The 17067-nt window shown below is 43.3% G+C and overlaps 1 protein-coding gene and 1 long non-coding RNA gene across 9 annotated transcripts in view; one reads left to right on the top strand and one right to left on the bottom strand.

Moving 5' to 3' along the window:
• The window catches only part of LOC309534385, a 415746-nt gene that overhangs the window by 123644 nt on the left and 275035 nt on the right, over positions 1–17067 (top strand). The window lies entirely within an intron of this gene.
• TOX2 (TOX high mobility group box family member 2) overlaps positions 1–17067 on the bottom strand; it is a 270950-nt gene that overhangs the window by 215797 nt on the left and 38086 nt on the right. For 6 of the 8 annotated variants that reach the window (XR_014220590.1, XM_082226141.1, XM_082226145.1 and 3 more), the window contains exon 1: positions 14466–14684. The exons of 1 other annotated variant lie outside the window; for it this stretch is intronic. Coding sequence is in view for 6 of the 7 variants with exons in the window: in XM_082226141.1 (XP_082082267.1) it covers positions 14466–14567 (102 nt within the window). In the remaining variant the exon portion in view is untranslated. Of the gene's footprint in view, positions 1–13418; positions 13586–14465; positions 14685–17067 lie in introns of those variants that run through there. One more of the 8 variants, XM_082226142.1, reaches the window with a different exon arrangement.

Raw genomic sequence — 17067 nt, 5'->3', positions numbered from 1 at the left:
ATTTGGGTTGTGGTGGGTTCGGAAGCGGAGAGGACAGAAAATCTGAATTTGTTATGGGCCAACCAATGGACAAAAATGTAAGGCTACCTTTTAAAATTCTGCAGATTAAATGTGACAATCAGAATAACTGGCCAGCAGCCACAAGGAACAGCAGAAAAAGATGCCTGCACATAAGGAGATAGTAATAACAGAGACTGTGACACTAGATGGGCCAGATATGGTCCACAGGTGACCTTCTAGACTCAAACAGGTAGGAAAGAAGGAATCTTCTACCTACAAATCCAGATACTCCAGTTCTCTAAGAACAGAAGAACACAGAATGATTGAAAGTAACTAAAGATATGTCAGCATAGCTGTTCCCCAAACAATCATTGTTAGATACCATGTATGCTCCTGAAAAGTAAGTGCTTCATCCCAAAACACAGAACTATTGCTATATTAAAAGTTGCATTCTGAAAACAAAGAAAATGAAAGCCTGAATACCAAATCCCCAGATATCATTTGATGGAGTATGAAACCTGGAATCACAACAACACTTCAGTCCTGCTTAAGGAATATCACATAAAGAACACCTCAAAAATATACACAATAGAAACAAATGCATGATCAACAAGATATAAAAATTTCTAGGAAAACACCATTACCAGCAAAATAACTTATTTTTAATGCAGAGCTGTTAGGAAAACACAATTATAAGCTTCATTTATGCTAGAAGATATAATCCAAACCCTGGTTTTAAAAAAACCAACCCAACAAACATTTGGAGCTTTATTTGTAAGAAGATGAATACAAAAGGTAAATGGAGAGAAAAACTCATTCCATGCACATTAGCCCTCCCAGTGAGTTCACAATAAAATGCTACTGTTAGAATAATCTAAATATAGTTTCAGAATGGTCTGTGCACACATTTTATGTAGATTAATACAGACACATAATAAAAGCATTGGTTGAATAGGCATGGGCTCTAGATCTCACTATAGAAAAGTCTTTAAAAGTACATGGAGTTTAATAAAAATAAACAGTGCAAAAAGAAAGCAGCATGGATCAAAAGCATCATATTCATCAACAACAGCCCCCTGAACAGAAACCATGTTCATGTGGCTACAACTAAGGCAATGGAATGGCCTTTACACATAGGAAGCAAAAAGGCTTTCCCACCAGCAATGCTTTTCAGAATGCAAAAGAAATGCTGATCTATGCTGTACCAGTATAAACAAGAATTAGCACTACCAACAGTAATTCAGATAATTCAGGTTTACATTACAGCAGACGTCGGCTGCATATAACTTCTTTATTAATTTCTTTTTTGTTTAACTTTTTATCGGGTTGTTGTTTAAAAAAGAAAATACAGATAATATTAGTAATACAAATAAGCAGACCATGGCAGGCTCGTACCATTCATATATGACAAGGTGAAGCATGTTAGGTTTACTGTAACATCCTAGCCATCTGGTTCATTACCTATAGCCAGTGCGTGCATCTTAATTTACAAACAAAATTAAAAGAGAACAGCAAAATCAACAGTTAACATTCAACTTTGTACAGCCAGATATCCTTGATTTAGTCCAAACATAGCATCTCAACTATATCAGGCAAGTATCGATTGTATTGAAGCTAATTTAGTGATCATTTTCCTATTATGCTGCAGGTAAAGCAAAGTGGAGTGTCTATGAATGGAATTGTGGGGGGTGGGCTGGGCATCTGCTTAAATCAACCAAATCAAACTAAAGGCTGGTGGGGGAGATTGTTCATTCTGTGGAATGCTAGCATATATTATAAAATCAAACCACACTGGGGTAAAGCCATCCTTCTTGATCTGTCTGTGTCACCATCATGGACTTATTTGTTAATCGCTCTAAAAGGGCTATTTCGCAGACCATTTTGTACTATCAATCAATTTTTTATTGTATAAAGCCAAAGGCCTTTACAATGGACGACAGAGAATAAAGGGAAACTTTCATCTAAAATCGTACACATAACCTGTAGCAGTTTACAACTTAAAAAGAAATTTACAACATTAAGACTTAAGACTGGAGTGCATTCACATAGCTAGAATGGAGCTTCTTGGCTGGCAGTGCAAATTTGGCTGACTGGTGTGTAATATATAGATGTTTATCAGCTAGGAGTTCAACTGTCGCTTCCTGTACGGATCGACTAGGAAGCCAGTTAAAAGTTGGCAATACAAATTTTCCCCTGGGCATTGTATACAGGGGGCAAATCAGCAGATAGTGTGTATTGTCATCTACCTGATTGCATCTATGTATACATTTGTGATCCATATGGGGAATTCCCCAGTATCTCCCCTCTAAATATGCTGAGGGCATCTGTTGAAATCTTAGTTCTACAAAGGCCCTGCGTAGTTGTGGGAAGGTCAGAGTTTCAAGGTAACAGGGCCTTGAGTGATTGGTCTTAATTTGGGGGTACCAAGTAGAGTAGTGGGCAGCAATGATGGATGCTCTGTCTTGGCTGGCATCCTGATCAAAACTCCAATTTCTAAGGTCGCGTGGTCTAAGGGCCAAGTACTTCTCCATTTGGAGATTATAAGCCCTAAATTTATCTTGGCACTTTTTGTGCACAGCCCCCTGTCCTTAGTTGCTCTAACCAGCAGAGCTTAGTAAAAGTATGATCCTCGAAGGCATTTAGCCTGTGCCAGTATCTCAGATAGGCTAGATCAATTCTGGCTGCTCGTAAGGGAAGGCCCAACTTGGCTCTGAGGTTGGCTTCTGGTGTCCCAAAGGGAAGCTCCAAAATCTGCCTCAAAATATTATTTTCTAGGATCTCATATTTCATATTTGACACCAGTTCCCCATATCTCAGTCCCATAGAACATTTGGGTGATGATTTTAGAGACAAAAATCTTAATATCTGGGTTAATTAACTGTTCGCCCTTTGAATGGAAGAACCTAGTAGAACAACCAAATATTAGCTTAATTGCTTCCAGATGGCGTTTCCATGATGATTTTCTATCGATATGTAATCCTAGATTTTAAATCTGGCTATTTGCTCAAGGGTGTGAGCAGGTTGTTCCCAAGCTCTGAAGTTTCAAAGAGTTTATCTCCATTAGCCATGTCTCCTGTAGGCATACAATATCAAATGTTTGCAAGCACGTTTTGAAGTCCAGGTCAGCTAGTTTGTTCCTCTAGCCTGCAATGTTCCAAGAAACTAGTTTTAAGGGGTAGGCTGGTTCCTTATCAGGGATGCGGGTGGTGCTGTGGGTAAAACCTCAGTGCCTAGGACCTGCTGATCATAAGGTCGGCGGTTCGAATCCCCGCGGTGGGGTGAGCTCCCGTTGTTCAGTCCCAGCTCCTGCCCACCTAGCAGTTCGAAAGCACCCTTAAGTGCAAGTAGATAAATAGGTACCGCTTTATAGCGGGAAGGTAATGGCATTTCCGTGTGCGGCGCTGGTGCTGGCTCGCCAGCTGCAGCTTCGTCATGCTGGCCACGTGACCCGGAAGTGTCTTCGGACGGTGCTGGCTCCCGGCCTCTTAAGCGAGATGAGCACGCAACCCTAGAGTTGGAAACGACTGGCCCGTACAGGCAGCAGTACCTTTACCTTTACTTTAGTTCCTTATCGGTTCTCAGCCAGTCTGCCACGGAGTCTGTCAATAAGGCATATCTATTCCCTGCACATCAGTCAGAGGTTGGCGAGTGGAAGATTTTATTTATGCCTTTTGACATTATGTTCCTTCGTACCTTGGAAAGTTCATTGAATTTAGCATAAGAATGTCAGGTCTGGGCTTTGGTGCTTGGTGATACCCTATAGGGATGTTGTTAGGGGATGATATATAAAAGGGGCAGTGATAGATTTGCCAGGTGATGGGCCCTCCTATTTTGTTAACTTCTGGGAGTACTGAAAGCCTGGATTTTTGCACATTCCCACCACATATGGAGGTAGGTACCAGGTGCAGGCCCCTGCCAACCTAGCAGTTTGAAAGCACATCAAAGTGCAAGTAGATAAATAGGTACCGCTCCGGCGGGAAGGTAAATGGCATTTCCATGCGCTGCTCTGCTTCGCCAGAAGCAGCTTAGTCATGCTGGCCACATGACCTGGAAAAACTGTCTACGGAAGCTGACAAACGCCGGCTCCCTTGGCCATTAAAGTGAGATGAGTACCGCAACCCCAGAGTCGTCAGTGACTGAACCTAATGGTCAGGGGTCCCTTTACCTTTTACCAGGTGCAGGACAACATCGCCAACACCTTGGCAAGGTGCCAGAGTGAAACATACATGTGACTTCTGAAGTGGAAATATGCAGCCTAAACGTGCTTCAGAGAATCGTGGGGTCTGAGGTTTAGTTGTTATGTTTAAGTATGTTTCAAGGCCTCATGGCTGCAGAAATGCTACAAAGGCAAAAACTAATATGGAAGTGGCAAGGTCTAGGCTGATTTAATTGATTTTCCATTTTTAAGACCACGTTTCAAGGTTCTATAGAGGTCGATTCAGACTGTTCAAATGAGTAGCAAAATCATATCAAAACTTCTGTAGAGCATAAGTAGAACATGTCCACTAATTTCATCATCCACCAAGATCAGGAGAATGATATGCAAGTTATGTTGCTCCCATGCATCTAAAATACCCAGATTAGCCTTGGTCTTCTGATTCGTTTCATTTTTTCCATGTAGCACGCAAAGCTAAACAAGTTACTCTTCTCCGCACAACGAGCCACAGAACACGTTCTAGAGATATAAGCGTACTTGGTTTTAAAAGGTTAAGGGACCCCTGACCATTAGGTCCAGTCGTGACCGACTTTGGGGTTGCGGCGCTCATCTCACTTTATTGGCCAAGGGAGCTGGCGTACAGCTTCCAGGTCATGTGGCCAGCATGACTAAGCCGCTTCTGGTGAACCAGAGCAGCGCACGGAAACGCCATTTACCTTCCCGCTGGAGTGGTACCTATTTATCTACTTACACTTTGACGTGCTTTCAAACTGCTAGGTTGGCAGCAGCAGGGACCGAGCAACGGGAGCTCACCCCGTCGCGGGGATTCAAACTGCCGACCTTCTGATCGGCAAGTCCTAGGCTCTGTGGTTTAACCCACAGCGCCACCTGCATCGTAATTGGTTTTAAATATCATATAAAAATAAACAGGCAACTTTTTAAATTTACCATCTGTTCTTCTACAATCTTCTTTTCTTATTCATCAAACGTCCAAGCAACTTTAGTGCATTTAAGGGAATTAATTAGAAATGGCCATGGAAGCCATATTGTCTAGCAGTGTTCAAAATACCTCTATTATTCCAAAAGTAACTACGCTGAAGAACCCCTCTCTCTGCGCATGGAGCTAGAACAACATTTTCTATGAATGAATGGGTATTCATTATTTAGTTCTGAATCCCTGATTTAATAAAGCCTTTGGCAAAAGAGAGCTTCAAACACTTCCCATTATGCAGATGGAATGCGCACAGCATCAAAGCTTATGCCGCAGGAAACAGAGATGGTGCATCAAGTGACTCACACAATTCCAGAATGTAAATATTTTTAATGGTAAGTTTTTACCCTATTTAGCAATATTCGAAATCAGAAACCAAATGAGTGGCCCCCAAAATTAAATAAATAAATAAATATAGGGAATTGTATTCCCTTTTCAAACCAAAATTAGCAGAAGAATAGAATTACATTTCTTCAAAACCGAGTTGGCTCAGGAGAGTGAAAAAGGAAATATTTTATCTCCCAGCATGCCAAAGCTGTAAAAGAAGAGTAGGGGGAAAGGCAAGTGTTTACTGCTGCAATTTACTGTGCACGTAAAAGTCCAAAGAAAACAGAATGTTCCATAAAAATTTATTCATTACATTGACCCTCCCTTATACCGATAGGTCAAAACCAATTTCTGATGAGTTCTGTTTTAAAAAACAAACACACAACAACAAATATTGCTAAGATTTAGCATCTCTCTGAACTCTAGTGACTTGCAGCACAATCTATCCTATTCATGTCTACTTAGAAATAAGTACCAGTGAATTCAATGGGATTTACTCCCAGGTAAGTGTGTATAAGATTGCAGCCTAAATCCTTTTTGCCTATGGAAAAAATGTACAATTTTTTAAAAACAGAGAATAGAAAAAACAGGGTTATAAATTATTATTAGTTTTAAAGTAACAGCTGTTTTAAAAATTAGTTTGGCATATCATATGCCCTTTGCTTGTGTACGTACAAATGTATCAGCAACTTAATCTGATTAAGAACATACGCTCTAAAGACTTCCTGGGATTCTTCCTTTAGGATATGGATATATTGTCATGTATGGGTGGTGCCAAAACTCCCTCCTTCTGAATTTACCACTAGATTTATCAGTCCCATTTACCTTGTGCTGGTTGTGGAAGAACAGCAATGCATTTGTTTTCCAACATTCTTTTTAGCTTAGTTTTCTTGAATTTGTAAAAGTCACCGGGAATGCACAATTTGCTCCCACCATACTTTTCTGTTTCTTCCATTTATGGCAGCTTTTCCCTTTACCCTAAGCCACACGCACCATCACTCATGTGCATTAAAATATCATGCAGTTATACATACAATCCCATTAAGTTTTTCTTTCACCCAGTCTTTCAACTGACCACCTTGCTAGCTATCATCAGTTCCCCATCACCATTGCCTTACGCACACAATCACAATTCAGGAACAAAACAAGGTGTGTAACATTTTAATATCTGCAAGTACATGACAGTGGTAATGGGAACCGTAAGTGCTAGCAAATTAGAGAGGGCTTTAAACAGAGAACTGAAGTAAATCAGCAAGTTGATCAACTAAAAGACTGGACCAAATAGAAGCTGCTGAGGAAAGCTGACATGATCGTGCACAAAATCCAAGAAAGAAAGAAAGAAAGAAAGAAAGAAAGAAAGAAGGAAAGAAAGAAAGAAAGAGTTTTAATTCACCCTGTCACTCATGCACATGATTTTGCTGCAGGGACATAAACCAATGACTAGGAGAAATAGAAAGCAGCAGCAAGTACGAAGTATGCACGTGCCAATTCCGTACATAGTTAATTAGAGAAAATCTCTATGAACAATTGGAAGACAGGCAGAGTGAAACTCTGGGAACAGCCAACCCGCAGAAAACTTGCAAGTCAGAGCAGGGAAAATCCATCCACCCCTAACTGGTAGTCAAATACTACATACTGAATGAATTAAATTTCCACAATTTGTACCAAACCATTAGAATTCTTTGAAGAGTACAAGAACGTAAGATGAACTCTGTCGGATCAGAACAAACGAGATCTGCCTGGCCCAGCATCTTGTTTCCCACAGCAACCGAGGAAATGTCTAAGGGAAGCCCAAAAGCAAGACATGAAGGCAATAGGCCTCTTTTGTTGCTGCTCCGGAGGAGTTGCCTCTGATCCTGTACAGTAGGGTAAGCAACCTAAGGCCCATGGGCCACAAACGGCCCATGGGGGTCGTTTAACCGGCCCACGAGCGGCCCCTGAACTGAGCCACCCGCTTAGCGAGTCCCCGCGCACTGCGCTAAACCAGCGCAGTGTGGCGTGGGGATTCGCTTCCGCAGTGCTGGAAATCACGTCTACGCAGATGCCAGAAATCACGGGCGCACACGCAATCCGGTCCACAGAGGGATCTCCGCTGGAGTGAACAGGTGAGGCAAACCTTGCTGACCCCTGCTGTAGAGACAGTAGCCACCATAAAGTAAAGGTAAAGGGACCCCTGACCATTAGGTCCAGTCGTGGCCAACTCTGGGGTTGCGGCGCTCATCTCGCTTTATTGGCCGAAGGAGCCGGTGTACAGCTTCCGGGTCATGTGGCCAGCATGACTAAGCCGCTTCTGGCGAACCAGAGCAGCACACGGAAACGCCGTTTGCCTTCCCGCTGGAGTGGTACCTATTTATCTACTTGCACATTGATGTGCTTTCGAACTGCTAGGTTGGCAGGAGCAGGGACAGAGCAACGGGAGCTCACCCCATCGGGGGGCATTCGAACCACCAACCTTCTGATCGGCAAGTCCTAGGTTCTGTGGTTTAACCCACAGCGCCACCTGCGTCCCAGTAGCCACCATAGTCACATTTATTTTTCAATATAAGAAAAAAAATGGATAGTTTTTAATCACACAGGAGCACACTGCCAGTACCCCCACCCCACCTTGTGACCTCAGTATACCTAAGTGTTGCCCATGCACCATGCCCAACCAGGCTGGGCACAAGCTCATGAAGCAATGATGATGCAATGAAACAAAAGTAACACAAAAGTAACACAGAGAGGTTGGATTTATTCTAGCCATACTCATTTTCAAAGCAAGCCCTATGATACAGTTCATTCCTGTTTAGACAGCAGTGCAACATACCTGCAGAGGAAGCTTCACATGGTACATACAACTCAATGTGCGCAGATTTTTCACATAATAAGCAGGACTGAACAAAAATGCCCTCCCCAGATTCTCCATCGTGTCTGACTGAGCTATATAGGTGGATGGCAGGCAGCAATGGGCTAAGAGAGAAGAATGGAAAGGAGTAGGGGCCAAGCCCATTGCTTCCTTAAATACATTATTTGGTTGGATCCACAGTTGCGCTCAAAATTCCCCACCATATTGCCAGGCCCATTGAATCTAATATTTGGGGAGTGTGAGCTAGAATTCTCCAATAGTTGCGGACGGGAACCAGAAAAGGGAAACTTCTCAGAAGGTTATTCTCAGGCAAATTTTAGCTCGGCGTATTTATCAGGGACTTTGAAAATGTAATTAAAGCTACTCACTTCTACAACTGTAATGAAGAACAAAAAGTCTCTGTTTACATCTACACAGTTGAAAAACCAGAGACTTTACGTCTACTTTTACAAGTTTTCTGTAGAAAAAAAACCAGAGCACAAGCAATAATACATTTATCACCATTCCCTGACCCTGCATTCCTCAATCACACAGGAATCCTTCTATATTGCTTTTCTTCAATGGCACCTTTGGCCGAGTAAGGAATTTAGAACTGGGCCTTTCTGTTGTATAAACATTCAAACTCACCATAAGTATCTGATGCAGAATTTGCTTGCCACAGTCATAAGATTTGTGGGGTTGTTTTTAAAAGGCTTTTTGAAGCTGCTGTTTTTCTTTTAACTTTCTGAACATATTCATTTGAGAATCTTTTCTCGACAGGGGATAGAAATTTAACGTAAATTCATATATATTGTAATTTTTATCTGACATATTGGGAGGCGTTCTTTCAATATGGAATATGCACAATTAAGAGTTAAGAGAATCTAAAAACAGTCCCAGTTATAGTCCTAAGCTTTCACACAAAAGCAACAGTTTTGGGAACTTAAAAGTTTGCAAAAAACAGCAGATCATCCTGGGAAGAATAAGGTCACTTTATTTAATACACTGAGATCATCTACACATAGGAAACAAGACATCCAAATTATACGTAGCAAGAGTATCTATTTGTTTTAAATAGATAATAACACACACACACAATTTTTTTCCAACAACAAAGTTGAAAGATAATGATCTCCAATTAAATTGTGATAATAAAAAAGAGTCAGCCTTAACACACACAAAAAGTTGATAACTCAAATGCCTGGGGGGAAAGTAAAGTTTTAACTCCAACATCTAAATGCCCAAAGTGTTGGCACGTAGCTACCGTATTTTTCCATGTATAAGACTAGGTTTTTTCCCTAATAAATTATGTCAAAAATTAGGGGGCATCTTATACACAGATAGTACCAAGGCCATTTTCTTAAATCTGAGTCCCCCAAAATAGGGGGTGTCTTATACATGGGGGCGTCTTATAGACGGAAAAATACGGTAATTATATTGGAGTTGGAACTCCACAGTCAAGGTGCTACCACAGAGATGGCTGCATCCCCAGAAGCCTCCAACTTCACTTCTAAAGGGGGGAAGCAGCAGATCTTAATAAATTGGCAGGTTCGTAGGGAAACAGGTGGTCCTGCAGATACTCTGGTCCCAGACCATTACAGCTTTATGGATCAGAACCTGTGCTTTCAATTGGCTCAGAAATCAGCTGGAAGCCAACACAAATCTTTAAGCAATGGTAAAATATTGTCAGGCCTATTATTTTGCTACAAGATAAGCTGGCATGGAAGTACCGAGTGCCAATGTAAGAACCAATATTCAGGCCATAAGCAGCAACTTGCTTGGTTTCCTGTGGTGAGTTACTACTGCCTCCAGTTACAAATATGAGGGGAAGCTTTGCCATATCAGGAGTGAGTTCTTTTACATATTTTGGCTACTACTGTAATGTATGGACAAGCGGACTAGTAGACATTTTGCAGGCTAATCACATTTTTGCTTTTTTCAAGGTCACTCTCAATATATAGAGACCTAATAACAAGAACACAGCATTTATATGTCAACTTTTCAGTGTTCAAAGTACTTCACATAGCCCAGTAATCCTCACAAGAATCCTGTGCGGTAGGCTAGAATTACTGGCAGTGTTTGCAGTATATTGCATACTGAGTGCTAAGATTGAGAGAATAGTTGCTTGTCTAAGGCAACTTAGTGACTTTATGGGTAAGGTGCCATTTGAACAAGAACTTAATATTGAGTTTTGCAAGCCATTCCAATAGCCTTTTTGGCTAAAGGGAACGGTATAAATGCCATAAATAAACAAACTTCTTGGACCATGGCTTACATTATTGGCCACCACACTATGCCAGCTCTCAACAGATAATTCCAAACAAACAACTGGACGATACCCCAGAGCACAGCAAATGGCGTTTAACTGGGTATTCATGTAGACATGAGACAAGCCCTACTACAAACATCCCTATCCTATTAAAACGGTAATGCTGGTGTATAACAGGGATTTCGGTGACTGCAAAGAGAAACTGTTGCTGCAGTGCACAAATGTAATAGGAAATCTCATGATGACAATATTGTGTTCAATAAATGCACAAAACATTAGTACTTCAAGATGCTTTGAGCTAAACAGTGTTTCTACAGAAAGCTCGGGGGCCATATCAGAAGCACCTATTGGCTCAGGGGTATGAAAACACAGAGCTATGAAATACTATGTCCTTCACTTCTATTTCTACACCCGGTACACAATACACACTACACAACCCTTCCTCCTGCAGAGTTTCCCTGCCCACCCACTCCTCTGGAAGGAAAAACATTTCAATCATGGAGCTTGAAAGCTTGTTTGGCAAAATCCCACCCTTTTTCGTGTTTGAGTTCCTGAGGAAACCTCAGAAAATCAGTACCACACACTGTCAAATTCCCTGTGTGTGTTTTTTTGGGGGGGCAGAGAAGAGAAGCAATAACTAGGCCTCACAATATCAGTCTCCTCCAAGCTAGCATTCTCCTTTAATTACAGAAAGCAGAAACTTCATTCTAAAACCTCAACTAAGGAAGGGCAGAGTTAGCAATCCCAAACACATCTTTGTCTATTCCCCTTTCTCCCATTCAAACCCCATTGAAACTTTTGCTTCATTCATAACATTCACCTGGAGGAGCTGCTGAATTCCCTTATTGTCCCATCTACGCAAACAATCCCCTTGCAATGTGTATTCTTTGAGGCTCTCAAATTGTGCAACCTTTGAGGAAAGAACCACCTGTTAACCTTCTCTACAGCATTGAGCAAAATGGCAATGTTTATCACTGTAAGAGAAAAATCCACATACATTGTTCTATATATGTACTTTGGGGGAAGAGACATTTTAGAGCCCATGGTAACATCTTTTAAGGAAACAGGCTGAACATGGGCCTCTGGGATACTGCAACTGCAATCCTACTTTCTTTGCACGAAGATGATTTACTGCACAGGTCCATTTGGCCCATTATGACTATGTAAATAGCAATTGACAGCAGTGGGATATTTCTTTGGTTACTAGTTACATATTTAACATTTTCTCTTCTTTCCTCTCTCTCTTTTTAAGATCCTGGTAACAGTGACAACAGCAGCACCTGGTGGCAGTGGTCAGTATTTTGTATGTGCTCCTTTTCATCACCTCTTCTGGACTCTTTATCAATCAAACTTGAAGTTATTTGCTTTATCAGAGAAACTGACGAAGAACTATTACAGCACTCTATCACTCTCTGTGTGTTGCTTTTTCCCCAGGATTGTTAGAAACAGCACTTTTGTAAAAAGATGCATTAACAGCAAGTGATGCATTAACAGCAAGTCAACTAACTGCAGCCAAAACACCTGCCCAACATGTGCAATAATTCCTCCGAGGAGTGTTTTCCCCTTGGCCTACCTATGATCAGAGTTTATGGCAAAGTAGTCATGCTGTAACTTTCCATTTTACTCTAAAGTTGCTACAGATCTCTTGCATTCACCCCTTTTAATGGCTAATTACAAGTTGTAATGTTTTATATTTCAACTTTCCAGATGAAGAAAAAACACCATGGATTTACTTCTGAAATTTTTCAATATTTGTAAAAAAAACCAGACAAAATTCCAAAACTCATTTATTTTTCTTTAAAGACTGGTATTAGATATATATTTGAAGTCATCCAACATGTCTTGTATGTTAGCAGTTGGTTCTTTGATAATAATGAAAATTTTAAATTTCTTCCTGCAAGAATAAACAACACTTTGTGTTTTGGAAGCCATGGTTGTTACATGAATAAAATGATATGAATTGGAAAATACTTGCATTTCGGAAAGAAATTTTCAAATTAGATTTGACAGCCCAGACAGCTGTGGATAGACATACTATAGATTTTAAAATGTTTATATAAAACCATATGCAAATATATCACAATTGCAATAGTCTGAAACTGTGATGAATGTTTAAAGGCACATATCAGTGTAGGAAGGGGAAAGCTTCAGAATTTAAAACAAATCTGTATTAGAAAACTCAATATACCACAAAAACAAAACCAACAGACCATGTAGCTTTTGCTCTGCAACTTCCATTACTTTATAAAATTGCAAGCATCTGATAATATGAAACAAATACATATTCGTGCATGATTAAATAATCCAAAGTTTCAAATTCTTTCATTAAAATGTTGAAGTTTTGCTGTCCTCAAGCCTGAAATGGATAGTACTCACAGATAAAGACTGGCAATATCTGTGCTTTACTCTCTTACTCATCTCAGTTAAAGTCATTGGCCAAAACACCATGCACTCTTAAATATCTTCTAACAAATTTCTCTCTCTCTTACACACACACACACACACACACACACACACACACAGTGCACTTTCTTGCAGTAGTAAATAGACAAATCTAGGTTAGAAAGATTTTCATGTTGTGCTGTAGATCTTATGAATTATACATAATCCATGGCTCTCAGTTGCATTTAACAGAAGTAACTGTATTGTGGGGAGGGGGAGGGAAGCGGTTGACAAGTAAGGGACAAGAACCTGCAGCCTGAGTTAGAGAAATGCTAAAACAAAAACATAAGGGCTGTTAAGTTCTAACCACTGCATATAAGGCTAAATCCAGGTGTGCACAGTCTATATCATATATAGATTCCTCTGAGAAAGACATTAAAGAATTGGAGGGGGGTTATAATATACTCACCCTAAAGCATTTCTCCCCTAGCCTGTACATTGTCCAACAGAAACCATAGCCAGGCATGCAAGAAATACATTTCCAACTAAGCAGCCTCTTGAGCCCATACAATTCCACTCCTCCCCCAAACAAAACACATACACACACACTTTTCTGCGTTCAGATTTTGTTTTTCTTCCAGTCTATAATAATGTTTACCAAAACTGAGAGGTCTAATCCGGGGTCTGAAGTGACGACGCAACTGATAACCAACTGCCTCTCTCCCACTCCTCTCCACCCCCCACCCTTCCCCGCATATCCCCCATCCACCCTAAACAACCCTCCCCTCCTGTTCTGCTTTTGCTTCGAAGATGGGAAAGAGAACTGCGTCGCAGCTTTCAGGCAAGCAGCCTGGGTGCTGGGAAACCAAATAGTTTTGAAATTCCCTCCTGCAGGATGCAGCCGCTCTCTTGCTACCTTCCACACTCTTGCTCCCCAGAGGAGGAGGAGGAGAAGGAGAAGAAGTTTCAGCCTCGTTCGTTTGTTTGTTTTTCCCCGTCCCGGTTTCTAAAGCGCTTGCTTCTTTTCCCTTTGCTGCTAGCAAGCAAGCAGGCGATCTGGACATGGGACTTTGGGGCGATTTGCGAGAGAGGCAGAAAGCTTTCCCTCCCCAGTTTTTGCGGAGCCTTCGCAACTGGACCAAAGTGCGTGGGGCGGTGGGGGGGGTGAGAGAGAGAGAGAGAGAGAGCTTTTGCTCAGGGGGTGCCATTGAATCAACTCCTTGCGCTGCCCCGTGCGGGGAGCGCTGACAAGTCCCGCGCAGCGCCGTGCGCGCGCCATCGCTGTTAGTGTGGGGCAAAGGGGGCAGCATCCCAGAGGGGGGAAGAGGAGGAGGAGGCGCGACGTGGGGGAATTAGGGGAGGTGGGGTGGGGTAGGGGGCTGAGACTTGAGCGCACGTCCTCCTCGGTCGCTTGCATCCTCTCCACCCTTGCCCGGCCACTTGCGCCCGTCCCTCCTCGCCTCACCCGCCCCCCCCCCCCGCCGTCCGCCCCTCTCTCATCCCTCCCCCTTGTTACCTTGTTGCAATGGTAATAGTCCAGGGGGCCCAAGCAAGTGGGGTCGGCCCCAGGCAAGGAACCAACGGCGGTGGGGGCGGAAGGGTAAAACCTAACGTCCATGCCGGGGCTGCGCGCTGAGGGGGAGAACGAGGCGGCGGCGGCAGCAGCGGCGGCGAGAGGAGGCTCCAGCGGGCATGGAACCGGCTCCTCCGGCGGCGGCTGCTCTGCCTCTGGCTCAGGGCGGGCGGGCGGGAGGGGAGGGGAGGAGAGGCGGGGAGAGGGAGAAGGGGAGGGAGCGCAGCCCAGAGCCGGCTCCACTCGCACTCTATTGTTCCAGGCACCGAGGCGGGGGGGGGGGGAGAGAGAGAGAGAGAGCGGAGGAGGAGGAGGATGGGGGGAGGGGAGAGCGCCTGGGACCTGCCTGGGCTGGGCTCCCACAACAACCTCTCTCAGGCGGGCGCTGGGACCGCCACAGGGCGGGAAGGTGTCGCCAGCACACCCCGCGCCGGAGAGCGGGCCTGCCCCGAATGCCGACCCACCGAGGGACGGCGAGGGCCTGGCATGTGCCGAGCGAGCAGGGAGCGGAGCCGCCGCTGCACTCTCTCGCGGATGGGGCTTGGGGCAGGTTCTTCGCCGACGCCCCTCCGGGCTGCTTCTTCTCTTCTCGCTTCCACCCTCCTTCCCAGCCCTCAGGTTAATTCGCGGGAAGGTACCGCCTGGGGCTCTATAGTCACCCTTGGCCACGGGGGAATGGGTCCCACAGAAAGAAGAGGCGGGGGACTCTGTAAGGGGGTCGCAGCAGAGGGGCTCGTCCGGGCAGACTTTTCACTTTGTGGACCTGCTTGCTCTCTGCAAAACCCTGCGGTAGGAGGGGGGCGCCTGGAAGAGCTCCCCTACCAACCCCCCCCCCCCCCCCAGTCTCCAGGTATGCCTCTTGGGCGTGTTTTCGCTCGCACACAAGTGAAGGGCTTGAGCTAAACTCTCAACTTGGGGCTGAGATCCGCTCCCAAAGTAACCAGCACTTTGCCCTACTGTACCTGAGAAAGACTGGGCTGGGACCTGCCCCCACCCCAAAAAGAAACAGAGAAGAGGCAGCTCAAGAGGCGATTTGATAGCAATATTCACATATTTGAAGGGCTGTCGCAGAGGTGGATTTGTTTTCTGTGCCTACAAGGGGTAAAAGCACGACCCATGGGTTCGAATGGCAAGAAGTTTAGAGTTTAGACTAAACACAAGGAGGAACTTCCTGACTACAAACTGTTCCGCCAGAGGGACAAACTGCCCCAAATGTGGTTCGAGGCTTTTATGAAGAGGCTGGATGGCTACCTCTCGGAGATGTTGTAGTGGTGGTTTCTAGGAAGCATAGAGTGATAAACAACCTGTGTTTGTCCCAATTAACTGTCTGGAGCAAATCTTCTAAGATCTATCAGAAGACACTCTTGGCTAGAACACATAAGTCATTTCAATTTTTGAAGGAAAGTTTCTTCCAGGTAATGTTCTGCCCTGGAGGAGTAGGCTCCAAACCACCAATAAATAGTTGACAGCTTTGTGAAGAGAGGCTTCTGTGATACCTTGATGCTGCTGGGTTAACTCCTTTGTTTTTTCACATGTGAAAACAGACAATGTGTTAAGCACTGAAGTACAAGCTGAAGAGCTACACAAAGCTAGCAGAGAAGCGGAATGGGGGTGGGGGGAATAATGATGTTGTAGTGAACCCACTCATCATTTCCATTTTCTTATGTTTCTAGGAATGGAATATAACACGACAACCAAAGTTCAGAAGAAAAAGTGCATGTGGGGTAGACTATTAATGTCCCAAACCAAAAGAAAGAACAGTTTAAAAATGGAGTGGACCTGAAATAGCTCCCAACTGATCATATTTCAAATAAAGACTAAATTAAAATAAGATAGGGAAAAGACACGGTGAAAGAATTGCTTGTAGAATATGGAATTAAGAATATCAGAACATTCACTGTTCAGTTTAGGCTCATCAGAAAATTGTAGAGTCATACTGGGAGGCCTGCACCTAGTAATGGATTTCTACAGGAAGTGAAAGAGGAAGAAAGTAGTATTGATGAAGTAAGAGCCACATTCTGCAGTTGGATAACCAGCTTTACAATTGGCACGTCCGGGACATTGTTCAGGTTTGTGCCGTGGTCTTCGCTTCCTCTCCAAGAGTTTCAAACCACACCAAAACATATACTTTGGGAGAAGGTTGTCATTTGAGGAAAAGCAACGGAATGAATAAGCATTTATGGTTGGGTATATGGCATGAATCATCTAGTGCCTGCATTTTAATTATGAATGGCAGTATTTTATATACCTTGCTACAAAAGGACCAGATCATGGTGCTTAGTTATACAGTCCATACAGGGCATTATACAGTGTTTGGCTCTGAGGCAGCTATGGAAAAGTGAGGTGGGAATGGCTGAAGGACTTTGGGGCAGTTAATGGGCAAATATATTGTGGGAAGAATGTAGAATACTGTTAAATACCTCCCCAATCTCCAAGTGATGCAAGATTCCATGGCTCCAAGCATCTACCCAGGGTTCATGTTTCCTTTGGAAATGAGGCTGTGGTGTTTTTATGATATATTGTTTATTTACACACATGTACATCC

The sequence above is a fragment of the Podarcis vaucheri genome, assembly GCF_965113315.1.
Source record: "Podarcis vaucheri genome assembly, chromosome: 6".
NCBI lineage: Eukaryota > Metazoa > Chordata > Lepidosauria > Squamata > Lacertidae > Podarcis > Podarcis vaucheri.
This window is presented reverse-complemented; position numbering and strand designations above follow the sequence as displayed.